This window comes from Budorcas taxicolor, chromosome 18, assembly GCF_023091745.1.
Source record: "Budorcas taxicolor isolate Tak-1 chromosome 18, Takin1.1, whole genome shotgun sequence".
Taxonomy (NCBI): domain Eukaryota; kingdom Metazoa; phylum Chordata; class Mammalia; order Artiodactyla; family Bovidae; genus Budorcas; species Budorcas taxicolor.
Genome location: NC_068927.1, coordinates 16,383,255 through 16,410,931, shown reverse-complemented (window position 1 = coordinate 16,410,931; position 27,677 = coordinate 16,383,255). Strand labels below are relative to the sequence as shown.

Below are 27,677 nucleotides of genomic sequence, written 5' to 3'. Positions count from 1 at the left end.
CACGGATGACCCCGGTCTCCCGCCACCTGCAAGATGGCCGCCTCAGCCCCGGAGGAGATGGCCGCCGAGTCTCCGCCCCCGAGGTGGGTGTGGCCTGGCAGCTGGCAGCCAATGGACGCTCGCGTCTGTCCGCAGCCAATGAGAGGGGAGCGCGGGTAGGACCCCTAGAGCCCTGGCCGCGCGCTCTGTTAGCGACATGTCAGCCCGCGGGGCCCGGGTCCCCGCCTCGGATCAGGGGCCTGGGGTCCGCAGGAGATCGTGGGCTGAGCTGCTGGGTAGGTGGGCGCGGGCCCCAAGACTCCTTCTCCCCCGAATCTTCTTCTGCCCATCCTCGTCCCCCTTCATCCTGATCCCGGAGCCCTGATCTCTCCACGCTCACCCGAGCTTCCCATTCTGGCAGCCCTCTGTCCACTCTGTCCTACGTGCGGTCACGAGGGGCGATTCCAGAAGGTAGAGACGTAAGATTGACCTCCCCCACCCCCCAGTGGCCTGGATGACAGTAATTGTTCAGCTCCGCTCAGCCCGAGTCACCTTTGAAAGGATCAATCCCAAGAAAGTAGCTTTGGTACAATCCTAACCAGCTAAACTAAACTTTGCTCAGATTTCATCAGTTTTCCCCGTAAAGTCCTTTTTCTGTCCAGGCTCCCACGTGTCAGTTACTCCCTTCTCCTTGGTCCCTGCGTGGGTGACAGTTCCTGAGTCTTCTGACCTGGGCTTTTGAAGGAGTGCCCCTCTGTTGGGTGTGTCTGATATGTCCTAGGATTAGATTAAGCTTGTGCGGTTTTTGGCAGGAGTCCCATGGACATAACGTTCCAGGGTGCATCACCTTCAGGGGTACAGCGTGTCACAGTGTTTCCTTGCCTGAGTTTTTAAGGAGTGCTGTAATTTTTGTGAAACTGATTTTCTTCCCTAGAGGGAAGGGCTGAGAGGCAGAAACTGAGTCCGGAAGGGGAGCAGAAGGTGAGAGAGTCAGCCGTTCGCCTCCTGAGACGCCATCTAAACCTGAATGACCTCATTCTGGAGGTGAGAGGCAGTTGGCTTTGCCTTTGTAAACACATTTGGGTTGCAGGTTTTTGAGCCTCTCAAAGGCATCACCTTTATGAAGAGACACCTGGCAAGACTCGTGAGTATCTGGGAGGAGCATTTATCTATTTGGAGGTAGAATAGTCCAGGGAGGAGTCTGGTAATTCTCAAAGGTTTTAGTAAGTTTCACCTTAAAATTTTTTTCACCTCAGATTATTTGGGAATCTAACAGTAGGCAAGCACTGTGTACACTTTGGTTGTCTTCAGGACATGGCTTGAATTTTGAAGTGGAGTTCTTGGTGTTTGGTTTTTAGGTGGAAGGTCCTCCCTGTGACCAGCTGTGTCTCCGCCAGTTGATTGATTGTGATGGTCCTGAGGCCCACACTAAGCTTTCCAGTTCACTGATAGGTGAGTTATAGATTTGTTTTCCGAATATATTGCGTTATGGCAGAGCTGTTCGTAAAGTGACGTTGATGTGCTTCTAACAGGCAGATGTGTTTAAATTCCCCCAAATAATGGTTTTTTACTTATACTTGTGGTCACCAACAACAAGTTTCTGTGGCTTGCTTGGGGCTTGTTTTGAGGCTCTTGTTTAAAAACAGCGACTGTGCATCGGGCTCAGAACAGTAGGAACCTAAGTGACCCCTGGGAAGATGGGACAGAAATATGGTCCTCGTTTCTGGAAGTGGCAGGAACAGGCCGTGCTAGGTAGGGAAGAGCAGAAGGCAGCTGGAGATGAAGGCTGCCCCGGGCCACTGCTGGGAAGCCAGTGTTGCAGGCAAGCAAGTCCCACAGATTTATTTCATTTCCTTGTGCATAAAAATGTTACATTTACATGGCACAGTAATCTACTAAGTGTGCAACAGCATTATGTCTAAAAGAACAGTGTGCATACCTGAATTAGAAAATGGTCTATTGCTAAAATTTTAAAAAGACTTTATTGCTAAAAATGTTAACCATCGTCTAAGCCCTCAGAGAGCCATAATCTCTGTTACTGGTAAGAGGGTCTCCCTCACTGTTGAGGCTGCTGACTGATTAGGGTAGAAGTTGCTGAAGGCTGGAGTGGCTGTGGCCATTTCTTAAGACAAGATAACAGTGAAGTCCGCTGTGTCTTCCTTTCACAGATCCTCTCTCCGTGGCCTGCAGTGCTGGGTAATAACATTTTACCCACTCAAAGATTGACTCAAAGTTGGAGTCAGTCTTTTCAAACCCTGCTGCTGCTTTATCAGCTAAGTTTCTGTAATAATCTAAATCTTTTGTTGTCATCTGAGCAGCTGCTTGACATATTCTCAAGGACTATATTCAATCTTAAGAAACCACTTTCTTGGCTCAGACATAAGAAGCAGCTCCTCATCCTTCAAACTTTATCACGAGGTTGCAGTAAATCAGTCACATCTTCAGGCTCCACTTCTTCTTTTTTCAATTTCTGTAATTTATTACAGACCCAGCACAGCCAAAAATTAAATTGAAAGAGACTCCATCTGCCAAGCGCCCTGTTTGTGTCACCCATAATGTCCAAATGTGTGTGTATGTGTATGCAGCCCTAGGCTTCAGGGGCCGCAGACCATCGTGAGATGCTTCAACCAGACTGAAATTGCCTTACTTTTATATGTTGTGTCCCCCAGGTCTCTTCTCCCCTTCAAAAGGCAGTTTTCTGTAGTGCTAGAGCTTAAGAGAAGGCATTTAATCAGTCTCCTTCAGTAGATTTTGTTGGGTATCTCCATATTTTGTTCTGTCTTTAAGGCTCTGCTTTGGGGGATCAAGCCACACGGCTGGGCATTCCAGTGGCTGTCCTGTCCAGCCAGGTGGTGGCATCTGGCTTCATGCGGATCTGTGAGGCAGACACGAGGCCCCCTCCCAAGGTGCTGCTGACACCAGAGCAGAGGGTAAGATACAGCGCGAGTGAGGGGACTGTGCTCGTTGCTGTTCGGCTGTCTGGGAAAACTGGACGTTTAATATGCTTTCTTAGAAAGGATTTAATTTATTTTCAGAAGAAATTGTCATCCTTGTTGGAGATCGCTCAGAACTTATTAGCACAGAGCATGTTTTCCCGTCTCTACTTCTGTCAAGAATTATGGAAAGCACAGGTAAAGTTGAGATGGTAACTCTGATTCCAGGATTTTCAAGCAGTATCTTGTTCATTTTGGTGGAGCCAATAGAATCCCCAGGTTCTGTTAGGAATTTCCAGGAAGCGTCTTCTTAATCACAGAGACTGGAGTGAAAAGCTTTCAGCAAGTGTCTCTGAATGGGGAAGAAGGACCCTCAATTACCGTATTTATCAGTATTCTCCCATCATTAGTCATATTTATTAGAATAGGCTGTACACAGAAACATCATGTTATGCCTTCTTAGGTGTACTATGATGAATAATTTCCCAGGGTAGTAAACTAGAAAAATGTAATTTAAAGTTATTCTTATTTTTATTGGCCACACCATGCAGCTTGTGGGATCTTAATTCCTGGAGCAAGGATTGAACCCAGGCCAAGATTGTGACAGGGCCGAGTCCTAACCATTGGATCACCAGGGAATTCCCTTATCTGTTGTTTTCTGAAAAGTTATAAATTCAGTAGGCCTACAGGTTTTTAAACAGATGTTTTTACTGGAGTATAGTTGACTGACAGGGCTTCCCAGGTGGTGCAGAGGTAAAGAATCCACTGCCAATGTAAGAGACACAGGTTCCATCCTTGGGTTGAGAAGAACCCCTGAAGAAGGAAATGGTAACCCACTCCAGTACTTTTGCCTGGGAAATCCCATGGACAGAGGAGCCTGGCGGGCTACAGTCCATGGGGTCGGAAAGAGTCAGAGACAACTGAGCGACAGAATGCACACAGTTGATTTACAGTTGGAAGTTATCGCTTAGTTGCTAAACAGGGTCAGTTATGTAGCAAAGAAGAAACCCAAGGCTGGTGATGCACTCATGGTTTTTTCCCCACTTTTATCCAGCGTTTGTCTAGAGTTCAGGTGATTGTCAGGCTTTACTATGGTCCCAGCACCTGCTGATAATGAGCTGAATGCATGAGGGTTGTGATGGTCCGGGTGTTTGCAGGCAGCAGAGAAGAGTGGGCAGGGTGTCTGATTGGGTGGTTAGAAAAGGCTTCCAGGAAGAAGCTCATCGGGGGTGGTGCCTGAGTCAGAATTCCTGGGTGAAGAGAAGGGTGGAGTGGGTGTGGGGGCCCGAGTCAGACTGGGGCACCATGTCCGAGGGGTGGGGCATGTCAGGGCTACAACCGGAGGGCCTTTGTCCTGAAAGTGGAGAGAAACCACTGAAGGGCCCTAGAAAGGAGAAATTGGCGTGACCAGCTACACTGTGGGGTCTTGTGTTGGCCACCCTGGAGAAAGGCCTGGAGGTGAGTTAAGCTGGAGCCGGGGCCTGAACGCGGGATCATGGTGGGGATGGGGGTTCAGATGGTCACGTGAGTGCTGGAGGCTTGGTTTTCAGGAAAGCACATCTTTAGGCATAGAAGTTGAATGTCTCAGAAGAAAAGGTGTGGGTGAAGGACTCATAGTTCTGTCACTTTCTTCAGAATTCTTTGCCGCTTGAAGCTGTGTGGCGTCTTCATGTTCAAAATGTTGTAAGCATCCCAGAGCTGCTGGAAAGGTAAACCAGTGATTATTTAGCATTGAAATAAGCTAAAACGAAATCTTTATGTAACATAAAGTTAAGTTAATATTACATGATTTACTTTTTGTAATTTAGTCTAATATGACTTACATATATGTGAAACCAAAAATCACCCAGAGAAGCAGTTGCTTTATTATTTAAAGAGAACGTTGTTATAATTGAAATCTTCATCATGCAGAGACTTGGTAATTTTTTTTTATGAGATACATAATGTGATAAAATATTTTTTTCAGGTAAATATGACTGGTAAAATGTGTGCAACTGTTACCTCCCAAAATGCCACCAAGAGTCAGAAAGAGGGTTTTACAAAGGAACAACCCTATATAGTTAGGAGAAACAAGGGGAGGAGGGGCAAAAAGTGGAGGGGCTGAAGGAGAGGTGGTCCAGGCGGAGCCAGGTGGACGGGCATACTGCCTGCCATCTGTCCAGATGTGAGAAGCGTCAGGAGCCTTACTGGTTGGCCGGCCCTGCTCAAGGCAGCCTTCTGGTCAACAGAAGGCTGGAGGTTTAGGTGTTTGTCCTCTGGTCAGAAGAAACGCAGAGTGTCTCGTCTGGGGGACTGTCAGGCACAGTGGTAAATGCCATATTGAATCCAGTGGTTCCATGATGTGTGGGTCGCATCCAGAAGTTATGCAAGTTTAGTTAGTTTGACTACATGAAAACCATTATCTGCTAGCACACACACACCTAATGTCAGAGTTCCAAATATATGAAGCAAAACATTACAGTAGTGAAGGGAGAGATGGACTTTGAACCGTACTAATTGGAGCCTTCAGTAATGGGTCGATCCAGTGGTCAGACTGGTGATGACCAGCCAACGTATCTGACACCTGCAGCATGTCCCACCCAGTGGTAGCAACACACTGCCTCTCAAGTGTGGAACCGTCTGCAGGAGGGGGCCACATGGGTCAGGCCCTAGAGAGAGTGGGAATAAGTTTAAAAGGGTGAAATCCATACGAGCATCTTCTCAAATCACAGAGGAGCTGAAAAGAATCCACAGAAGACAATTTGGGAAATCCACAGTGTTTGGGAAGTAGGCCACACGCTCTTAAATAATCAATGAATTGGCAAAAAAAATCACAAGGGAAACTAGAAAATAGCGTAACAAAGAAAATGGGAATAACATACAAACATATATTGGGTGCTACTGAAGTAGGGCTTAGAGGGAAATTTATAGCTGCAAAAGCCTATATTAGAAGAATGATCTGAAGTCAGTGACTTAAAGTTTGGCCTTAAGAAACTAGAGAGAGGAAAGCAAACCAAACTCAGAGCAAGAAGGAGGAAGGAAATAATAACCATTAGAGCAGAAATCTATGAAATGAGAAACATAATAGAATCAATGAAGATGTCTTTGAAAATGTTAGCAAAATTGATAAGCCTTTAGCTAGAAAAGAAGACACAGCCAGCCAAAATCAAGATGAAAGGGGGGTTATTACTGCTGACCGTACAGAAAATTAAAAGCGCTGTAAGATAATACTGTGAGCAGTGTTATGCCAATAAATTAGAAAACAGATGAAATGGATGAATTTCCAGAAAGATACAAAAGATTGCACTGAATAGACCTGTAACAGGAGAGGAAACCAAGTCACTATTAAATGATACAGAGGCTTCCCACAAGGACACCCTCAGGTCCTGGCTCCTCTTGAGAACTCTGCCAAGCATTTAAAGAGGAAATGCAGTGTTCCTCATAAATTCTTCCAGAAAATAAAGACGATGGAATATTCCCCACCTTACTGCATGAGGCCAGTAGTACCCTGACAGGAAAGCTGGCCAGAGAGACCGCAGGACAAGAAACTACCAACCAGCGTCTCTAATGAATATAGATGCAGAAACTCAGCAAAATATTTACAGACTGGATCCAGCAACCAAAAAGGGTCTAAACACATGATAATGGAGATTTATCCCCAAAATGCAAGGTTGGTTTAACATCTGAGTGTTAGTTAACATACATATTAATAGCATAGAGGACAAGAGTGATCATCTTAATAGAAGCAGAAAGCAGTTGACAAAATCGGATACTATTTCACGATAAACACTCAGCAAGCTGGGAATAGAGGGAACATGTCAACCTGATAAAGGTCATCTGAGAAAAACCCACAGTTCACATCATACTGAGACTGCAGACTGTATGATCAGAAACATTCTTAACATTTCTGTTCAGTATCACCAGACTTCCTGGCCAGGGAACTAGGCAAAGGGGATAAAAAGGCGTCCAGATTGGAATGGAAGAACTGGAACTGTCTGCAGATGACATCATCTTGCATATAGAAAATCCTCAGAAATCCACACCAAAAGTTCTGGAGTGAATAAATGAATTCTGGTGGTCGCAGGGTACCAGACCTATACACAAGCACACTTTTGTTTTTATACGATAATAACACACAGCCTGAAGGTGAAACTAAGAAATCATTTAATAGTGCATCGAAAAGAAAAAGTTAAAGAACAAGGCTAGTGCACTGAAAGCTATAAACATGCTAAAAGAAGCTAAGACCTAAATAGATGCTCCAGGCTCCTGGATCAGACATTCTTATCAAGATGGCACTGCTCACCAACACGACCTGTGCACCCAGTACGTGTCCTTCAGGTCTCAGCTGCTTTGCTCACAGACTTTGACAAGCTTGTCCCAGTGCTGATATGGAAATGCAAAGGAGCCTGAATTGCCAAAAATTGTTCAGAAAGAGGGGAAAACCTGAAGGAGTCACACCTACTCTATTGATTGTTTGAGTTCTTGCTTGCTTCCCTGCCATGCGCCCTGTGGGATTCCCCAACCAGGGGTCGAACCCATGCCCCCTGCAAGTAGAAGCACATAATCCTAGCTGCTGGACTACCAGGGAAGTTCCCACACATCCTGTTTCCAGAACTTTTAGTACAAAAGAGTCATTATCAAGATAGCGGGGTCCTGGCATAACAGTTGACATACAGAAAAACAGGATTGAGTGTCCAGACGTTAACTCATACATTTACGGTCAGTTGTTTTTGACAGCGGTGCCAAGACCATCTAATGGGGGGGAAATGGTCTTTTCAGGAGTGGGGCTCGGACCACTGGATATCTACATGTAGAAGGATGGAGTTGAACCCCTACCTCCACTACAGATGGCAGTTAACTCTGTGCATCTGAGACCTGAACTTAAGGGGTAAAACCGTAACCCTCCTGGAAGAAGATCTGAGGGTAAATCTTCATGAGCTTGGACCAGGCAGGGGTTTCTCGGATGTGACACCTGAAGTTCATGCGACTATCAGGACAATGAAAAGAGTACACAGGAAACTGTTTACAAGTCAGATAATTCCTCTAGTCCAACAATAAGAGGAATAATCCAGTTAAAAAGCAGATAAAGGATTTCAATACTCTAAAGAAGATCTTTCAGGGAGTTCCCTGGTGGTCCAGTGGCTAAGACGCGGCACTCAGGCAGGGGGCCCAGGTTCAGTCCCTGGTCAGAGAACTAGATTCAATATGCCACAACTAAGAGTTTGCAGGCTACAACTAAGCCCTACTACAGCCAAATAAATAAAAATAAATTTTAAAAAGGTCCACCAATAGCCAAGCACGTGAAAAGATGCTCACCATCATTAGTCACCATGGAAATACAAACCCGGCAAGTGAGAGTTGCCCACCCACTGCAATGCCCCCGAACCAGCATTGCTCTGCCAGATACTCCCTTGTTGGTCTAGAGCCAAGCCCATTATTACTATTCTCATTACTGTTATTAAGATTTTTCTTTTCCCCCAACAATAGTAAGCCACTCCAAGTAACTACACTATGTGGGAAAAGTGATGATTTTTACTTGGCTGGCCCCACAGTGGTGGGGGCAGGAGGCTGAGCAGTGCTGGCTTGCTGCCTGTGGCCTCAGCTCCCTGGTGGAGTGAGTGTGACAGACAACGGGATGCTGTGCTTGTGCCCTCAGCCGCGCTGACACCCAGGCCGTGGTGGTCTGGCTCTGCAAGGACCTGGGCCTGCTGTGTGAGCAGATAGAGGTGCCCTGTCAGCATGCTGAGGTCGCCAGGGCTGTGCTTGCCGGTGAGTGCATGGGCGGGTGCTTCCCGTGGCGATGGTCAGGGAAGCACAGCGGGCTGCACTTGGGGTGTGGAGAGCCGGCAGAAGTCAGCGCAGGCACACCTGTCCTCAAGGGCGTGCGCCGGCAGCCTCTTGGCCTGATGGGTGGGCCAGCTGCTATATTGAGGACGGGCACGTGGTGGCCTTCTGAGCACAGAGGCAGGGGCTCCGTGGATGACCTGTCCTGCCTCCCAGGCCCCGAGTGGGCGGGAGAGGGTGGACAGTCGGCTCCTAGTACCTGTGCAGTATCCATGCCTCTGCGAGGCCCAGCTCCAACTGGTGATTTTAGAAGGTGCCCCGGAGAAGCAGAGAGGAAACTGGGCAGGAACCTGAGGTGCTCTGAATGTGGCGACCCTGGGTGAGCAGGGCTGCCTGCTGTGGCCATTCACTCAGACACCTGGCCCCTGCGGCTCTCGGGTCAGCAGGCCTGCCGTCCCCCATCCTCCCCGAGGAGTGCGGCCCATGAGTAAATGGAAGCCTGGACGAGAGGGTTCCCTGTGGGGCTTGTTCAGTCTCCTTTGCGGAAGGGGCGTTCCTTCTTCCTAAAACTGTCCTGCGATGTGAGTTATCCTGCAGTCTGCTCCCATATGAAGCTTAAACTGTTTAATTTCAGTCCCTTAATGGTAACCTTGTCAGAAGCTCTGAGTCCATCTCCTGCCCGTCTCCCCACAGTTTAACACTTTCGGGCCCTAAAAGCGTCCTAGTCTGGTTGGTGTAGGAGGGAAAGGACACATGAAACCCTCTTGAAATTTATTCAAGTGAGAACATCCTTCCATAAACCTGACCGGCTATGTCTCCCTTTCTGTGCAGTGGGCTTAGGGAAGGCTTGGCTGGGTCTGGTGGATGCGGTTGGTGGACCCCCCGTGCCCAGAGCCAACCTTCCAGCTTCGTGCAGATCCTGCCTTCCCAGACTCTCTGAAGCTGGTGGTCTGTCCAGGGATCACAGTGCACAAAAACACTTTGCTTTTGTGCTTTTCAGAGTTTGTGCAAATGTTTGTTTTGAGAGGATTCCAGAAAAGCAAGGGTTTGAGGGGAGACGGGGCACCAGCACAGATGGCCCAGGTGGGTGCCAGGCGAGTGGAGCTGGACTCTGGGCAGCGGGCACAGGATGAGGGGCTTGGGTGTGCAGTCCCATATGGGGGTGCTCCCTGAGTCCAGCTGCGAGGGCATGGGCCTGGGCAGTGGTCTCTCCCCTACGTCGCTGGTTTCTGAAGCTCCCAGACTCTGGGCCAGTGCTTGGGAACAGGGGGAGGGGTGTCCTGGGCAGACCCCCCGAGGGGGTCTGGAGACTGGATCTGGGGTGATGGCAGGCTTGCTTGCACACAGCTGACTGCAGTGTTCTGTCCCCACAGATCGCCGCTGCTGTTCTTGAGCGGATGCTGGCCTGTGAGTGGCCCTGTGGGCCTGGCTGGTTGGGGTTCCTGTACCTCCTGCCTTTCCAGCTCAGTCATGCCCTCCAGAGGCCCTTTAATGGCTGTGATGGGGTACAAACTGACCAACTCACTGCAGTCTCCTCTGGAGACCAGCTTTGCTGGCTTCACATCTGGTCTCCAGAGCAGTGGTGGTAACAGCTAGATGGTTTGTTAGGAAAGCACTCTCCTATCTGTGTATTCGGGTGGATTTTCAAGGCTTGAGTCTGGTGCCACCGAGACGCGTGGGAGAGTGAAGGGATTGTGGGTTGGAGGTCCATGACCTGACTTGCCCAGAAGCACTTGGTCAAGGCTGTTTCTGACAGATGTGACGATATGATGCTGATGTCTCTTTTCTGCCTCAGCCACTCTCGAAGCCATGGCAGCTGGCCTACAGGAGGGGTCCCCAGCATACAAGGCAGGGAGCTGCTGGTAAGTTCCTGGGGTGGGCCTGCAGGCTGAGCATGCCAGCTGTGCTCTCCCTCCTGAAAGCTCCGTGATCCTTCGCCATTGTGGTGACAGCTCAAAGTGCTAGGAACCGTCTGAAGATGGGGCCCTTCCTGTGAGAACTGTGCCCCTCCAGGTGTGAGGAGGGGGCAGGCCTGGGTCCTCAGGGTCCAAGCCAGGGTGGCCTTGCTCTGCCATGCTGCCCCAGCAGGACCTGTATATGCTTCTGTGGGGGCGTGCCCCATGCTCCTGGGGACCGAACCTGCTTCAGGGGATCGTGGGCTGAGGCCACCTGGACTGTGGCTCTTCCCTGGGAGGCTTCTGTGCTTTGTTCGTCCTTCCCCTTCTTAATTACCTTGCTCTTGGTTCCTGTTCCCCGCTATGACATCAGGAGTCCTCAGCCGGCTGTGTGGTTCAGCGCTTAGTAAGCAGCTACAGCACACAGCTGTGTTGTATGTGTGTGCATGTTCATCGTGTGCTGACTCTGCGATCACAGCGTCCCAGGTTAAATCAGTGAACTCAGAGGCCCCGCCCTGTCTGGGTGCCTTCCGCCCTGTCTCCCACCCAGAGCCTGCTCACTGCATGCGGGATACAGGCAGGTCACATGGCATCTGGGACCCTGGGTTCTCTCCCCCAAGGGGCGCCCCACTGTCAGGCCTAGCCCCCGTCCCTCCTCACCTGTCAGTGACTCTATGCACCCTCATCTTTCCTTCCCTCTCGTGTCAGGATGGCGTCCTTGGCTTGAGGAATGTGGGTGTGGTTGAGAGCTTTGTGGTCTAGGGCGGAGCTGTGGTTCCTGTGGCCTGTGAAACCTGCCGGGAGGAGTGGCCCTCCACGCCCCCAGTCTGACCTGCCTGCTTCTCTCTGTGACAGTGACTGTCACCTTTCATCCGGTCCTGTAGAGTGATGCCCCCCTAGATCCCATTTCCACCTGCAGCATGGAAGCCAGGCTGCAGGCCTGCCAGGGAAGCGTGGCAGGGTGTGGGCAAGGCCAGCCCGTATGCCCGAGCCAGGGGTCTGGAGTGGGGGGCCTGCAGGTCTCCGCTGCTTTTCGGATGAGCCAGGCAATGGGAACCTAGAGGGTCCCTTCCCTGAGTGCCTCTGCTGTGTCTACAGGTTTGGTGTGTTCAGTGGACCCATGTGCCAGAGTATACTTTCAGCAGAGACTCTGAAGAGGTGGTTCTGTCATACTCTGACCCAGATCCTCACCCACAAGCCTGTGCTAAAAGGTGGGTCCAAGAGCCCTGGTGCTCCCCTTGACGGGAACTCAGACTGTGGGTGTTAACACTGGAAGGACAGTCTTCTGTCATTAAACATCTTGTTTGAGAGTAACACTTTCCCATAAAGAAAGTTTGAATTGAAGTGTCACCCATTGCCACAGTAGAATGGCAATGGGTGAAGGCCTTCTTGTCTTTTCTAGGTAGGTTTTGGTTGTTTGTTTTTTTTTTCTTTTTCTTTTTTATTTGGCTGAGCTGGGTCTTAGTTGCAGCATACAGAATCTTAATTGTGGCATGTGGGATCTAGTTCCCTGACCAGGGATCAAACCCAGGTCCCCTGCATTGGGAGCCAAGAGTCTTAGCTGCTGGACCACCAGGGAAGTCTAGGTAGGTTTTTAAAACAGTGCTCATACTGTGAATTCCAGGGTTCTGTCTCAGTGGCTCAGGTCAGCATTTCCTATGGGTACATGGCTTCCTGAAAGGTGTCCAGCACCCAAGCCTTCTCCAGGTCTGCATGGCTCCCAACATGCCTGCCCTTGGGGCACAGGAAACTCCTAAGAGGCCGCTGCTCCAGCAGAGGGCCTGGGCCTGCTGACCTGTGCTTTTCCACCTGCCATCCTTTCCACAGCATCCTCACTGCTTGTTCACAGTGAAAGTTTGAAAGCCAAATAATTAAAATGTAACTGAAGGGTTGGAGGATATTTAGTAGATATGTATGATGAAGAACATGACATAAAAAATGGTTGACAAATGAAGCAGTGAAGTCCACATACACTTGGAAAAGTGCAAATTAAAGCACGGTGGTTGATTGACATTGAACCAATGAACATTGATGATTGCTGATCTGTCATTCTGTGTGTTTCCTCCTGAATGAAGTTTCCGATGCCGTTCAGATGCAGAGAGAGTGGAACTTTGCAAGGACCCCTGCTCTGCTCAGTGGCCTGTACCGCAGGGTGAGTGCATGGGGTGGGGTCCTGGGAGACACCACAGCCACAGCTGTCCCCGGCTGGATGACCATCTAGGTCCAAGACTGAACTTTTTACTAGGGCAGAGCACCATAGCCTCAGAGGAGAACTCCCTCTAGCTGATGCTGGCCGCGGGGGTCAGCATGAGCAGTGTTTTGAGTCCAGGTTGTGTCTGACATAGAGTGGGAGAGGTGAAGGTCCAGCTTTGACTCTCTGCTTCCAGCTCTTTGTGATCCTGAGCCCAGAGGAGCTGGTGGGCCACTTACAAGACGTTCTGGAGACGCAGGAGGTAAACTGGAGGCATGTGCTGTCCTGTGTGTCCACGCTGGTCATCTGCCTCCCGGATGCACAGCAGCTGGTTAATGGTGCGTGGGGCGGGAATTGTGTCCTTTTCCGGGTGTGTGTGTGTTGGCGCGTAGGGAGGGAGCTGTGTTCTGTTCTCAGTGTGTGTGTGTGTGTGTGTGATTTATGGACCAGTGTCTGTGGGTGAGCCTGTCACGGAATTACTGTATCCAGCTAAGTGAAAACGAAGCCCTTCACGCCTGCTCAGCAGGTGATCATCCAGCTGGGGACAGCTGTGGCTGTGGTGTCTCCCAGGACCCCACCCTGCTCAGCTGTCTGCCCGCTGCTGTCTGCCCTCGTACCCACTGCCAGGCTGCGTGCGGGCTACCGCCTATGCTTGGGGATTGGTGTGGGGCAGGCGGATGGTCCTGCCCACACCCGTGGCTCGTCCACAGCTGTGCTGGTGTTCTTACCTAGGTTGGGTGACCTGTCTGCTGACACGTGCGTTCGAGAGCTGGGACTTGGACAGCATGGTCTTGGCGTTCCTAGTCGTGCGGCAGGCTGCGCTAGAGGGCCCAGCTGTCTTCCCGTCCTACGCTACCTGGTTCCAGGTGAGCTGCCTGCACTCCTGCCCAGCCCCCGGGCTCCAGCATGGCCCACGCTTGCAGCTGTGGTTGACTCTGCCGAGACTGCATGGTTTCCCACCTCCTTATGAATGCAGTCTGGTAGGACGGCGAAAACCAATACAGCTGCTTTTGTGCACACTGGGCTGCTCTGTGGTGGTTCTCACGTCCATGGGGATGGGGTGGGGGGTGCCCGTCCCTCTGCCCTACTTCCCACCAGGTGCTGGTGTTTGCTGCTCCTCCCAGACTGCTGAGCCCATCTGGGTGCGTGTGGACCTGGGATTACAAGGCCTATTCTTCATAGAAGCTTGGGTGGCAGAGTTGTTGCCTCCCTGCTGGGCTCTGTGCCCGGCTTGCCTGTCAGGTTGGTGGGCGTGGTTCGTTTTTTCACTGAATGAAGCTCCCTCCTGCCCCGTGGGTCCTCCAGCTCCACACAGCGGACCAGGGGCTCCTGCATGTGGCTCCGCAGCTGTGTCCACTATCCTGGCACTGAGGATCCACCTGGGGCCCACGCAGTGCTTTGATGGCAGCCGCAGTGGTGTCGACTGTGTCCTACATGCTCACTCTGGTGACTGTATGTCTGCTGTCTGTCTGACCAGCCTTTTTCAGAAGAACTAGGGTTGTGATTTGGAGGAGGAGCTGCCGCAGGCCTTGCAATATGGCGGGTGGGCGGGCCTCACATGGGGTGGGTGCTGCTGTTTGCTGGCTCATCCAGACTGCTCAGGGCCGACCCTTCAGAACCTCCCTCTCCCAGGCGCCCCTAGGCGCCCCCAGTTCTCTAAGAGTCTGCTTCACTTTCCTGCTGTGACCTGGGGCTTCGCCGAAGGCCCACCTGCTGTGGCTACCTCCCCTGCAGGGCTGTCATCCACTCAGCTGAGCGTGCGGTTAGAGTGGAATGAGTGTGTCTTTGAGGACAGGGCTCTCATGGGCATTTGACAAATCCTGTCTCTAAGGTTCATAGGAAGGAACCATATTTACCATTTTCTACCGGAATATATTCTTTATAAATTTTTAAAATTTTTTCAGTTTAAAATTTTTTATTTATTTTTGGCTGCACTGAGTCTTCCTTGCTGCGCAGGTTGCAGCAAGCCCTAGTAGCAGCAAGCCAGGGCTACTCTCTAGTTGTGAGAGTAGAACAAACACCTGCACCTGGTGGGAAGCAGAGCAGAGAGAAGGGCACCGCCCCCATCCCCATGGACGTGAGAACCACCACAGAGCAGCCCAGTGTGCACAAGAGCAGCCGTGTTGGTTTTCGCCGTCCTGCCAGACTGCACTCGTGAAGAGGTGGGAGGTCACGCGGCCTGGGCAGAGTCAGCCCAGGCTTCTCATTGCAGTGGCTTGTCTTGTTATGGAGCATGGGCTCTGAGTGGGGGCTCGGTAGTTGTGGTGCACGGGCTTACTTGCTCCTCCGTATGTGGAATCTTCCTGAACCAGGGATGGAACCCATGTCCCCTGTATTTGCAGGCAAATTCTTAACCACTGGGCTACCAGGGAAGTCCTACAGGACTGTATTTTTAACTTTTTAAATTCTCAGTCCATCTGTTTAGCTAGGGCACAGCCATGGCATCCTGGAGACAAACAAGCTAAAATGACTTTGCTTCCCTCTTCCTGCTGTTGCTGAGGCCGGGACGTAGCCATGGCCGCTGCATGGCAGGTCCTCCTGTCGCCCCCACCTCATTCCCGGGCTCCTCCCCAGGCCACTTTCGGCAGCGCTAGGGGCATCCACAGCTGCAGCAAGAAGGCACTGGTCTTCCTCTTCAAGTTCCTGTCCGACCTTGTGCCCTTCGAGGTCCCCCGGTACCTGCAGGTGAGAGGCCAGCAGGACCTTCTGCTCAGTCCCCGGTCCTGGGGTTCCCCCAGGACACTGCAGCAGGGAACAGTCACAAGATGGGGATGCTACCCTGGGGTGTCAGGGTGTACCCGAGGGAGGCAGGTTTCTTCTGGTAAATGCCCAGAAACCAGCGTGTGTGGTCCTGGGACCTGATACTTGAGCAGGACTGTCTGCATGCCCACACACCACAGACAGTGAGGCAGGCAAGCGTCCTGGGCCCTGTGCTTGGTGTTCAAAATGATCTGTATACTGACAAAGAAGCTGGGGGAATACGCCCCCGAGGCCATGACTGTTATTACTGGGGTGTAAGACTGGGTGCTCAGTTCATGTTGTCACCAAAAGCATCCTGCTGTGCACTTGCTTTTGTGATGGGATGACTATCCCCAGCACTCGCTTTCATGGGTAAGACACTTGGAAAATGAACATCATCATCCTATTTAATTAAGAAATGTGTATTTCATTTTAAAGAGTACACACGAGGTAACGCACATAGAGGGAGTGAGCACAGGCCCTCCTGAGTCCTGTCCCCCGGCCCCTCACTGCCTCCCTCCCATGTGGGGCCTGGGAGCCAGCTCTGTGACAGAACCTTTCCTGCCCTCGGCTGGCCCAGGGCCCTGTCTGCCCCATGTCCTCTGTGGTCTGTGGCTGATCCTGGGACTCTTCTGTGGTCAGTGTGAGTGACTGCCCCACCCTCTGCCCACAGGTACACATTCTCCACCCACCCCTGGTCCCCGGCAAGTATCGCACCCTCCTCACCGATTATGTGGCGCTGGCCAAGACGCGCCTGGCCGACCTGAAAGTGAGTCCCAGCTCCTCCTCTCTGTCCATGGAGCCCAGCGCCCCTGGGGGTCCTCACCGACACCCACCTCTCTGCAGGTTTCTATAGAAAACATGGGGCTCTATGAGGACCTGTCTTCTGCTGGAGATGTCACTCAGGTAATGTGCCCATGCTCTTTGCATGGCCTCCTTCCTGGACTCTGCGCCTCTGCCGTCGGGGCACCTGCACGTGTGGCGGCCAGGAGAGCCGACCTCTGGTGCCTGTCCACAGTAGCAGCAAGGGCCCCACGGCCAGTAACGTTTCTTCTTGGGGTCCCCTTCACGTGGTTTCATGGACAAAGTGGTCTGTAAATCAGCTGGGGAAGGGCAGGGTTGTGTTTTTCTTGGAATTCTAGAAAAAAGTGTTAACTGTTGGTGTAGACACATGTCAGGTGGGGATATGGGCTGTGTGTACTTTCCTAAGACACTCTGACCTCAAAGTTGTGAGTCTATGAAGAACTTTTGGAGGTTCTGCTGGACTGTCAGATTAAAGCTTTAAAATATGTAAAGCAGTTTTCCATTTAAGATTTATTGTTGTTTACAAGTTGCCATTTCATAAATGTTTTTAAATGTCAAAAATCAGGTCTCTGCATCTTCCCACCTGAAAATTTTGCATTGGGATCTTTGTTGCTAGCAGAAAGAGGGTGGAGGGACAGACCCACGGGGGCTGGCAGGACAGTTCTCACACATGGTGAGCTCACTGAGACTGGGGGCAGCAGTTGATCCCTCCTAGCAGTTTGCTGGCACAGGGGCTTGGCCACGTGCCCTGCTCTCTCGTGCCTCTCACCTGACCACAAAACCATGGCCCTGCTCTGCTCCTGCCTTTTCTTTAAGTCTTCTGTTCATTTCTGTCCAGCCCCAGAGCCAAGCATCCCAGGATGTCGAGAAGGCACTCACGGTGTTTGAACACACAGGGAAGGTTCCCGTCGCCATCCTAGAGGCCAGGTAGGGTCACACACTGGGAGGGCTATTGGGCAGGCCCCAGCAAAGGTCTGTGGCCATGATGGGTGGGACCTTTAGGAAAGCTGTTCAGAGGGATCAGAACAGGCCCTCCCTTAAGCCACAATGATTTTTCTTGTTCATGCTTCAGCTGTGACCGTGTGAGGCCAGTGCAGGGAGTTGAATAGCAAAATTTTGTAGAATTTGCTGTGACCCCAAAGCATAAATTCTGGCTGCTCCCAGTGTGGGGTAGCTTTCTTAAGGCTTTGCCCCTGAGGGATATGCATGGCCTCCAGCTCCCACAGTCAACCTCCTGATCATGGATGAGCCCAGATTCCAAAATGCCCTGACTCTCCAGGCACAGGTAGTCACCAGCACAGAGTTCTATTTGTGCAAAGGGCTCCCAAACCAGTGAGAAAGAAGACTTGAACACGTGATGCTGACCTTCAGGGACGGCCCCAGATGTGGATGGTCACTGCCCTGCTGCAGGTCCTCTGCCAGGGGCCGCCCTGAGCCTGCCCTTCTCTGTTGCAGCATATTCCGGAGGTCCTATTACCTGTCCCACTTCCTTCCTGCGCTGCTCACACCACGAGTGGTCAGTACACGTCCCTGTGACCCTGGGGCCGGGTTGGCAGAGACTGGGGTTCCTCTCGGCATCTCACAGAGTCTGTCTTTCCTCATAGCTCCCGAGAGGCCCTGATTCCCGCGAGGCCCTTATCGAGTCCCTGAGGAGGTACGTGTGGCCAGTGCGGCTGGGGGCTAGCAGCATAGAGACCTGTGTGGTGTCACGTATATGCTCAATTTATCTATAAAGTTGCCTTAAAATTAGTTACTTAAAATGTTAAAAAGAAAATTTCTTTGATTCTGAATATCACAACTTCACAAATACCATATGATGTCCCTTGTATGTAGAATCTAAAACATGGCACAAATGAAACAGAAACACGCTCACAGACATAGAGAACAGACTTGTTTCTGGGAGGGGAGCAAGGTGTAGAAGGGGAGGCATGGACTGGAAGTTTGGGATCTGCAGATGTACACTGTTACATATAGGATGGATAAATAGCAAGATCCTACTGCATAGCACAGGTAACTAGTCAACATCCTGTGATAAATCAGAATAGAGAAGAATATGAAAAGGAATGTATCAATATATATAACTGGGTCATGTTGCTGTACAGCAGAAATTAACACAATGTTGTAATTCAACTATATATCAAAATTTAAAAAAAAAGTTAGACTTAAGAATCAGATATTTCTATGAAGTTTAAGACAGATAGCCATGCTCCACCCATCGTGCCACTTCACTTTCTTTCTGGAAGCAAGCATTTTCAACTCTTACCTGATTTTTTTATATTTTGCCCCAAATCTCCAAATAATTTTATTTCTGTGCTTAACCACTTTTTCTGTTTTAGTTTTCTGTCCTGCACCAACAAACATAGCTATCCTTCCTGTAATAGTTTTTAAAACCTTAGTATTTAATGCTTGTCTTTAAGGCTATCCAGACACTGTTCAGAGTTGTTCCTTTTGTTTTCTCTGGAGTTCATAATCATCTTTGTTTTCTCTTAGTTTTCCTTGTATATATTTATATGCTTCCCTGCAAACTCAGCTGGATGTCTGACTGTTCTCTTGTTCAGAATTGTTGAGTATCCCAGCAGTTATAGTGTAGGGAAATCTCTTCTAAGGCCTTCTAACCTGCTCCACTCTCACTTACTAGCTGTTTATGCCTTTAAGGCAGCTGTCACCCTTGTGTCTCCCTTCAGCATCACCTTGTGCTGTCCTCTGCCATGGCCTGTGCTGGCTTCTCTTTTCTATATCAAGATCCTCCTCTTTCTTGGTTTACCCCTTTGTGTTGGTGGAAAGCATCCTATTGAAGCTTCTCACAAAAGGATGGATAGGAGGTAAATTTTTTGACACTTTTTTTAGCCCGTCATTTGATAGATAGTTTGGCTGGGTATAGAAATCTGAGTTGGAAATTATTTTCCCTCACATTTTTGCGTCACTTCCTTGACTTCTAATCTCCAGTGTTGCTGCTGACATTTTAGAAACTTACAATTTCTGACTCTTTTCATGGGATCTGTGTTCTTTCTGGAGGCTTGTAGTGTCTTTGTTCCCTTTGTTCTGAAGTTTTATAGCAGTGCATTTCACTGTAGATCTGATTTCATTTCTGGGCTGGGCATATGGTGGGGCTTTTAATCTGGAAGTTCATATCCTTCAGTACTAAGGAATTTTCTTGGATATTTAAAACCCTTTTTTTAAATTTTACAAAAAATTTAAGACAGAAAAGCAGAATAGAATCTATCACCCAGATTTAATAGTTATCAATAAATGACCAATCTTGTTTCATCTGTAGCCTTCAAATTCATTTACCCACTCAGTATTCTGGATGGTTTTGAAGCCAGTCCCAGACGCTGATTATTTTATCTTGGTTCATATCATTGAAAGTTTCTTCTGTGTCTTTTTCCTTCTTGGAACTTACCTTTTTTAGGTGTTATATTTCCTGAAGTGTCTTCTGACTTTTTTCTCTTTTGTCATATTTTGCATATCTGTTTCAGTTTGTTTTCCCTCTCCTTTCTGGGAGATTTCTTAAAGTTTATCTGTAGGTACTTTTACTGAGTGTTTCATTTCTGCCATCAGATATTTCTTTGTACAGCAGTCCATTCCTTTTCTTATATAATTTACTTTTGACTGTGCTGGGTTTTTGTCACTGTGTGAGGTTTTCTCTAGTTGCAGCAGGCAGGGGCCACTCTAGTTGTGGTGCACGGGATGCTCACTGTGGTGGCTTCTCTTGTGGAGCAGGGGCTCTAGGGCACACACTCACCAGCTGGGATGCACGGGCTGTCCCATGGCATGTGGGACTTTCCTGGACTAGTGATCGAACCCTCGTCTCCTGCATTGACAGGCAGATTCTTTACCACTGAGCCTCCAGAGAAGCCCCCAGCAATCCATTCTTGTTTCATAGCTGCAGTGCTGTGTCTTGTCTCTCTGAAGATATTAATGAGAGCAAAGAGTCACAGTTTCTTTTCTGTCGATTTCTCTGTTTCCTTGAGTTTGCTCTTTTTAATCGCACTGGTTTCTGATTTGGGGCTAAAGGCTTTACTGACCCCAGGGCAGAAGGCGGTGCCCCTCAGCTCCTGGTCTCCAGTCCCTGTGCACATTCATACTCTAGACCACAGCAGGTCTCTCTCTGGTCTTCTGCTTGAGTCTTGCCATCACAGTTTGCAGCACAGTGTGTGTGGAGGGGGAGTGTCCTGCAGACCATGCTGCTGTCCATGTGTCTCATAATTGGGCCGCTTGTGACTTCCACTCCTCTGAAGGTGACTCCGTGGCTCTTGTCCTTGGACTCGTCCTTGTGCCATGAGGGCGTGCCACCTGGGTCCATGCCCTGTAGCTGCCCGGCATCATCACTGGACTTATATTTTGAGTGACATAAGCATTAACTGGGTGTTTTCTCTTAGCATTTCTCATAAAAAGTAATTAAGTTCACCTTTAAAATTTGGGAATTACCAAAACTTGACTGAGAGAAGTGAAAATCATTTCTAATGTCTCTACCCAACAAAAGCCATTGCAGGCGTTTATGTAGCATGTATTATTCAGTAGAGTCATGTGGTGTGGTGTTGTATAATCTGTTTATGTGTCATATAGTTTACTGTATTGCATATTTTTGTTTTCTGATAGTTTCTGAAATTGTAACCTTGAGAATCAATTTAAATTGCAGTGGTCTATTTTACTGTTTCCTTCTGACCCAGAGCGGATAAAATTCCCCCAGCCCTGTACTCCACCTACCGCCAAGCCTGCTCCACTGCCGGACAGAAGCAGCCAGAAGGTGTGGTCCTCATTCGTGCCCATCTCCACTTCCCGAATCACGAGACGTTGTCGGTGGAGCCCTATTCCCTCTGGTCTGGTCATGTCATGCTTGTTGTCTGGTCAGAACTGTGGCTTCAGAGACTGACTGGCTCAGCCCCGGGATGGTTGTGACTCCCAGAGGGCTGCCTGTGATGTCAATCCTCTCAGGTCTCAGCCGGGAAGTACCTGCCGTACATTTCCTAAAGGACGTGGTACCAAGTCCACTTGACTGTCATCTTTGTGTGCCCTGCCGAGGTTGTAACGTGGTTTCTGTTGCCCATCTGATTCGAGTTTACATTCAGGTGACCAGCCAGGCTGAGGTCATGGTGCTGGTTCTGCACCGTGTCCTACTGGGGGTCTGCCTCAGCTCTTGGTGATGTTTGTGGGGATCTTGCTGTTTCTAGGGGACAGTGATGTAGACCTGGGCCAAGAGTGCATCCGACTTGGAGCAGCCAGGGACACTGTCCCTACCCCATCTCCCAGAAGCAAGGTGCCATCTGCACAGGACCTGGCCTGTCAATGTTGAGATGGTGCTGCTGTTTGCTGGTCAAAGCCTCTGCTGCCTGCCAGCCAGTTAGGCTGACTGACTACCTGCAACTCTATTCTCTGGTTCTGTCTGGCAGAACACTCTCACACAGTCTGCCACAGGTTCTGATGGCCAAGGGGACCCACACCTGTTTGGCCCTGTATCAGAATATCTCACTGATGAGGTGCCAAGGGGCTGGAGGGCTGTGTCCACAACCAAGAGCAGCCTTGCCTCTCTTCCTGATCCCTGGTCCTGCTTTTGGAAAAAAGCTTCTAGAACCTTTTAAATGTATGTTGAGGACTGGTAATTCCCTCTAACATCTGATCTTAACATCCTGTGATAAAAAACAGTATCACAATGTTACTTAGAAGTTTGAGAAACAGCATCATCAGTTTGACCATCATCTGTCCATAATTCATACCCCCAGCCCTGCCTCCCTCCACAAGCGTATGGTCTTTTTTATTACGTATGTGCATGGTACACTTGCAGCGATGATGTGCATAGAACCATGGTTTTTTCCTAAACTTCCATGTCTTGACGTCTAGCCCAATTGTGAAAATCACCCCCTGCCTCTCAGATGCAGCCCAGGGAGGGGAGGTGGAGCCCAGCTGTGCAGAGGAGCCACTGGACCTGCTCATGGCTGCCCTGCAGGAGCTCAGGGCCTCTATGACGGACCCCACCCAGCATGACGGTGAGGAGGGGGCTGCAGGCAGGGCTGTCCACAGTGGGTGTTTGTGGGTGGGAAGGCATGTCCCGTGTGCTCAAGTTCATGGCTGGTCCCTGAGCCACAGTGGTCATTGCGTTCCCTGAGCTCAGCATCTGTCACGAACCCTGACCGTGGCCTGGTGGGTGTGGAAGACGCAGCCTTGTTTCTGACATGCAGGCTGTCCCAAAGCCTTGGCAGAAGGTGAACTTTCTCTCCTTGGCACTGGTGGGATAGGTGATGTAGAGGAGGAAGCTGTGTGCTGGGCTGGGTGTGGTTTTCTTTCTGACCTCCACTGCCCAGCACCTCCAGCCCTCAGCACTGGGTCTCTGCTCCTGGACTGTCTCCTCTGGGGGACCTGGAGAACCAGTCTTGCAGTTCAGAGCACGCGGTGGCCACAAAATAAAGTGCTCAGTTCCAGTAGTTTTAGACTTTGTTATGCTAAATGCAGAAACTAATATAAATAAGCCATGTTTTTAACTGCACAGGTCCATTCAATATATGCAGATTATTTTCAGTAATATACTTAATTTTTTGGAGGTAAATGACAATTTGAAAAAACTTGCAGATAAACCATGTAGCCTGGAAATATAAAAAAAAAATTAGGTATATTGTGAATGCATATAGTGTATGTACATTCACATCTGACCTGCAGAGAACATAGAAGCCTGTGAGGAGTTAAAATTGAGGGTCAGAAGTGACACATGGTTTTCACAGTCCCAGCCCTGTGTGGTTAGCTCTGCTGCAGCTGTGGTCACCCTGTGGGCCCAGGACATCCCCTTGTGGCCAGCATGGCCCTTCCTAACACCGCCCCTGTAGCCTGTGGTCCTGCTTATGGCAGCCCCTCCCTCGTAGTGCTATCAGCTCAGGTGGCCATGGTCTCCGAGAGGCTCCACTCTGTCCTGGGCCTCAGCGAGGATGTCAGCAGCGGCAAGGCGGCCCCGGTGCAGCTCAGCATCCAGGCCCCTGAGTTGCAGCCACGGGAGCAGAGGGTGAGTGTGGGAGACTGTGTGTGAGCGAGTTGAGGGTTTGGTATTGTCTGCATGCAAACTCTGCATTTGTGAGGAAGGTGTGGGCAGGTCTGCCGACCCTATTCTCCACTGACACATCCCATCATGACCCTGGGGGCCCTTCCCAGGGTCTGAGGGTTCCTATGACCTGGGAGTGGCAGCCTTCTCTCTGGGCACTAGCCTGTTTCATAGTCTCGTGAGCTTATCTCTGATCCTGTGTGTCCGGGGTGTAAACACTCAAACGAGACCTTTCCTCTCAGGTGGTGGACCTCCTGCTGACGTCTTTTTGTCAGAACCTCATGGCAGCCTCCAGTGTCGCCCCACCGGACAGGTAGAGGCCAGGTGGTCCCAGCAGGTGGTTGGAGCTGTCCCGAGGGCAGCCTGGTGCTCCTGATGAGAGGCCATCGGTCTTGGGCCGCCCTCGATGTCCTGCTGCACTGGGGGAAGGCGGGGAGGGCTGGGGGCTGATGTACCGTACCACAGGCACGTGGCCAAGGCAGTCTCGCAGCAGGTGAGCCTGTTGTCTGGGGAGCAACTTGGCTCTTCCTGGGTCTGCGGTGCCTGCCTGCTCATCCATGGGCTCTGGGAGGGCTGGGAGTGCCACTGCCCTGTTCTCTGTTGCTTGCCCCCGTAGGCAGGGCCCCTGGGCCACCCACTTCGTGAGGGCCCTGTGTGGACACAGGTTCCTGCCAGCCGTGCTCACCAGGCTCTGCCAGCTGCTCCGTCACCAGGTAGGGCTGCCATTCCCTCCAGCTGGGAGTGGGTCCCCCACCCTGCCCCCCAGCACCGAACACCTTTTCTCTCTTGTCTTAGGGCCCAAGCCTGAGTGCCTCACACGTGCTGGGCTTGGCTGCGCTGGCTGTTCACCTGGGTGAGTCCAGGTCTGTGCTCCCCAAGGTGCACGTGGGCCCTCCTGCCCCTGCCAGGGGCCTGCCCATCCCTGAGTTCATCGACAGCCTCCTGCCCTGTGTGGCCCAGCAGGCCTCGGCCCTGTGTCTGAAGTAAGTACACCTTGTCAGTAGTAACGTGTTCCTCAGACAGCACAGCACAGACACACGTGCTCCGTACTGTGCTGGTCCACTCCTCCCGGAAGGAACCCTGTCTGGATGTATCTGGGCGCATGCTGGTATCTCTGGTTAGGACAGTGAAGTCATCCTGCCTTGCTCCCTGCCTTTAGAGACGCTGGCTCTGGGCTGCAGGTGTCCTTCTCTAGGCTGGGTGACCAGCAGCTGGGTGGACCTGTCCCTCAGGTTCAGTTCTGGGGTCTCCCTGTGGCAAGCAGCTTTCTCTGGGGCACTCCTCTGCACACATGGCTGTCCTGTCACTATACACAAAGCACCAGAACCTCTCCCAGGACCCAGCAGTTGCAGGGAGCCCGGCACCAGGCTTGGCAGGTGTGAGAGATGGCTGGGGTGAGAGTGGCTACCCATGGCAGAGACCTGGGGCTTTCTGCAGCTACTGAGGTGAACAGACTGAAGTCAGGACAGAAGCCAGAGACTCTGGCAGGGAGGGATGTTGGCAGGGCCAGGGTCCTGGCTTGCGGACTAAGCTGACATCAGCAGACAGGGAGAGCCAAGCTCAGGAGCAGCTCTCAGTGATGAGGCCCCCGGGAGTCAGGCCCTGTCCTCACCACCCAGACTCCCTGCCAGCCTCTGCCCGACTTGTCACAGCCACCATGGGTGGGCAGAGCTGAGGCTGCTACTGGACCCACTTCTCCCCGGCTTGGAGGTCCTTATAGGCAGGAACAGCAAACAATGTGTGGGTCATGCCCGTGAACCCCACGGGGCACGCCCTCCCTGACATGCTGGGGAAGCAAGCTCTTACGTGGAGTGCTTGCGTGTTTACATTTTCCAAGATGCGTTACTAGGGGGTGGGGTGGGGGTGCTGGGATGCCCTTGGTTCACTTTGTGTGACTCATGCTGACTTCCACCCTGTATTTTGTGTGCATCCTGTTTCTGTGTTATAATTTCCGTTTTCTATTCTCAGATTTTCTACAGCAGCAATTTCTTATTCCTTGTGTAAGTTTTCCCAGTCACATGAGCTTCTGCACAGCTGTCTGTCTCCTGGCCTTATAAAAAAGGTGAGTCTTCCGGGTTCCTTTCTCGGCCGAGTTCCTGTTTTCTATGGGTCTCTGGCCCGAGGCTGTGTGGCCTCCATCTCATGCTCAGCACCGCTTTGGTCTGTGGCAGGCTATCTCCTGGGAGCCACCACCTTCTGTCTCTTCTTTCTGGCTGAGTTAAGAGGAGGGGGTGTAAGGTGAACCACTCTGGCTGAGTTAAGAGGAGGGGGTGTAAGGTGAACCACAGATGTCCCTCCCGTTTGTAAAATTGGCTCATAAGAGTAGTCATAAGAAGTGTCTTCCCAGGTAAAGAGGCACCCTATACTTCCTCTAAAGATAGCCCTGGAGACTGCATGTTGGGATTCTGTGTCAAGGGTGGCAGGGCTGTCCGTTCCAGCGGGAGCCGGGGTTGCGGCACATGCAGAGTTCCAGGGAGCCTGTCCACTGGGTGATAAGCCTGCTTCTCAGTTCCAGGCTCTGTGTTGGACTCCTGGGCCCTGCTAGGAGCTGCCTTGTCAGGAGCAGCCTGGGGGCTGGCACCACAGTTTCACAGTGTGGGACGGGGGCAGGTCAGGCGGAGTCCCAAGCTGCCATGGTCTCCTTGCGCTGCCTGTGACTCCGGAAGCACAGGGCAGGGGTTTCTGTCTCCTAAGGAAAGACAGGTGGCTTGTCCATCTCCCGGGAGCATCTCACACAGACCCCAGTGCCAGCGAGCCTCAGGGGACAGCTGAGCACGGCTGCAGGACACAGCGGCCTCAGATGTGCAGTCAGAGCTGCTGCCCCTTGAAGTCCCATCTGAGGAGCAGGGGCTCCCCACTGCCAGCTGAGCGTGGCCAGCCTCACAGCACACACGCCACTGGATTTTTTCAGTTCCAGTTCATCATGTTCAGATGGTTCCCAGAAGCTCGAGACCCCCCGTCTCAGGAGGACCTGGCCAGCCCACCCTGGAGGCCCCTGTGCCTGCCCTCCGTGGACTGGCGGAGAGCCGCCCTCTGCCTATGGAAGCAAAGAGCCCTGAAGGAACTGCTGAAGCAGGAGGGGCTCCAGGTAGGTCCTGCAGTCCCCTCTCTGGGACACCTGCTACATGCAGTGTGAGGTTTTGAGGTTGGTCTCCATGGACATGTGGAGCTGCCCCAGAATTTAAAGACAGGGCGAGTGCTGTGCAGCTGCTAGAAGCTTCATGTTATACGCCCAATTCGGTGAGCTGAAACGAGTTGTGCAGATGCCACGATCTCTCCAGGGCCAGGCAGCAGTGTGGACGATGCAGTTTAAGACCAGTTTGAAAAGTTTCAGGTAGCTTCACTTTCAGGGTTAAATTACTGGTTCTTGGGGCTTCATGCCAAGCTCCCTGTCTAACACTGGGAAGTGGCATGAGGATGAGAGGGTCTGAGACACAGGAGACCTCCAGCTGCCATGAGAGCCACAGTCACAGCCCGCCCTGTGGCTTCTGTGTGCCGTCCTTGGCATGGTGGTCACTTGAGCTTTTTCTCTCAGTTGACTTATAGAGACTGGTTACAATTGGAAATAGAAATTCAGCCTGAAGTTGATTCTCTTTCAGATACAGAAAGGTAAGTGCTTAAAGGATCTGCCCTTTATTTTTTTTTTAGGATCTGCCCCTCAAAACGTTACACTGTTTTGTGTCATGATGTCCTCAATTTAATGTTCAGCTTAACATAAAGTCTATGTTATAGTATAGTCTATGAATATAATTTTATTCATTCTATTATTCAAGGAATACTTCCTGAGCTCCTGTGGTTTGGCAGATACTTCTAGAATGGTCAGAGAGCTAGGGATATAGCGTGAACAAAACAGATGGGGCTCCCTGCCTGCACTTCTGCCCCGTTGGCCCTGAGTGGGCACTCCTGCTGAGGGACTGTGCAGCCTGGAAGCAGGCAGGGAGATACAGCAGGGCTGTGGGAGCAGGTGCTGGCAGGTGAGGAACAAGGAGTCTGAACCCCCGAGGGCCGTGGTCAGGGAGCCACAAAGATCTCAGCTGGTGTCAGCCAAGGCAGGGGAGGATGGGCACGGCTTGATCAATTGCTGGCTTCGAGGCGTGGCAACAGGAGTGAGCAAATTGGGGTCTGAGCCCCTGTGGGTCCCGGGGCCCCTGTGGGTTCGGGGCTGGTGAACGAGATGGCTGAGCCATAAGGTGTGCTGTTTGGGGCTCAGGTGTGTGCTGAGGGCCTTCGCAGCAGGGGTAGCTGTCCTCAGGCCGCCATCTGTGGTATGGTCAGAGGCGTTCCCACACGTGGAGATGCTGTGACGTGGTGTCAGATTCTGATGGAACAAGTAGACTTAGGAAGGATGG

At 51.1% G+C, this 27,677-nt stretch overlaps 1 protein-coding gene across 1 annotated transcript in view; it reads left to right on the top strand.

Annotated features, from left to right (window-relative positions):
* Positions 1 to 196: 196 nt before the first annotated feature.
* Positions 197 to 27,677, top strand: part of FANCA (FA complementation group A) — a 37,959-nt gene continuing 10,478 nt past the window's right edge. Inside the window, exons 1-29 of the mRNA XM_052655241.1 lie at positions 197 to 275; positions 914 to 1,023; positions 1,338 to 1,431; positions 2,767 to 2,909; positions 3,015 to 3,110; positions 4,548 to 4,621; positions 8,548 to 8,660; positions 9,676 to 9,758; positions 10,049 to 10,082; positions 10,471 to 10,537; positions 11,669 to 11,781; positions 12,646 to 12,722; positions 12,958 to 13,099; positions 13,494 to 13,627; positions 15,336 to 15,446; positions 16,174 to 16,269; positions 16,347 to 16,406; positions 17,143 to 17,231; positions 17,760 to 17,820; positions 17,909 to 17,958; positions 20,975 to 21,051; positions 22,175 to 22,288; positions 23,156 to 23,292; positions 23,571 to 23,641; positions 23,945 to 24,041; positions 24,124 to 24,311; positions 25,297 to 25,390; positions 26,240 to 26,416; positions 26,864 to 26,937. Coding sequence (XP_052511201.1) covers positions 197 to 275; positions 914 to 1,023; positions 1,338 to 1,431; positions 2,767 to 2,909; positions 3,015 to 3,110; positions 4,548 to 4,621; positions 8,548 to 8,660; positions 9,676 to 9,758; positions 10,049 to 10,082; positions 10,471 to 10,537; positions 11,669 to 11,781; positions 12,646 to 12,722; positions 12,958 to 13,099; positions 13,494 to 13,627; positions 15,336 to 15,446; positions 16,174 to 16,269; positions 16,347 to 16,406; positions 17,143 to 17,231; positions 17,760 to 17,820; positions 17,909 to 17,958; positions 20,975 to 21,051; positions 22,175 to 22,288; positions 23,156 to 23,292; positions 23,571 to 23,641; positions 23,945 to 24,041; positions 24,124 to 24,311; positions 25,297 to 25,390; positions 26,240 to 26,416; positions 26,864 to 26,937 — 2,855 coding nt within the window. The remainder of the gene's footprint in view (positions 276 to 913; positions 1,024 to 1,337; positions 1,432 to 2,766; positions 2,910 to 3,014; positions 3,111 to 4,547; positions 4,622 to 8,547; positions 8,661 to 9,675; positions 9,759 to 10,048; positions 10,083 to 10,470; positions 10,538 to 11,668; positions 11,782 to 12,645; positions 12,723 to 12,957; positions 13,100 to 13,493; positions 13,628 to 15,335; positions 15,447 to 16,173; positions 16,270 to 16,346; positions 16,407 to 17,142; positions 17,232 to 17,759; positions 17,821 to 17,908; positions 17,959 to 20,974; positions 21,052 to 22,174; positions 22,289 to 23,155; positions 23,293 to 23,570; positions 23,642 to 23,944; positions 24,042 to 24,123; positions 24,312 to 25,296; positions 25,391 to 26,239; positions 26,417 to 26,863; positions 26,938 to 27,677) is intronic.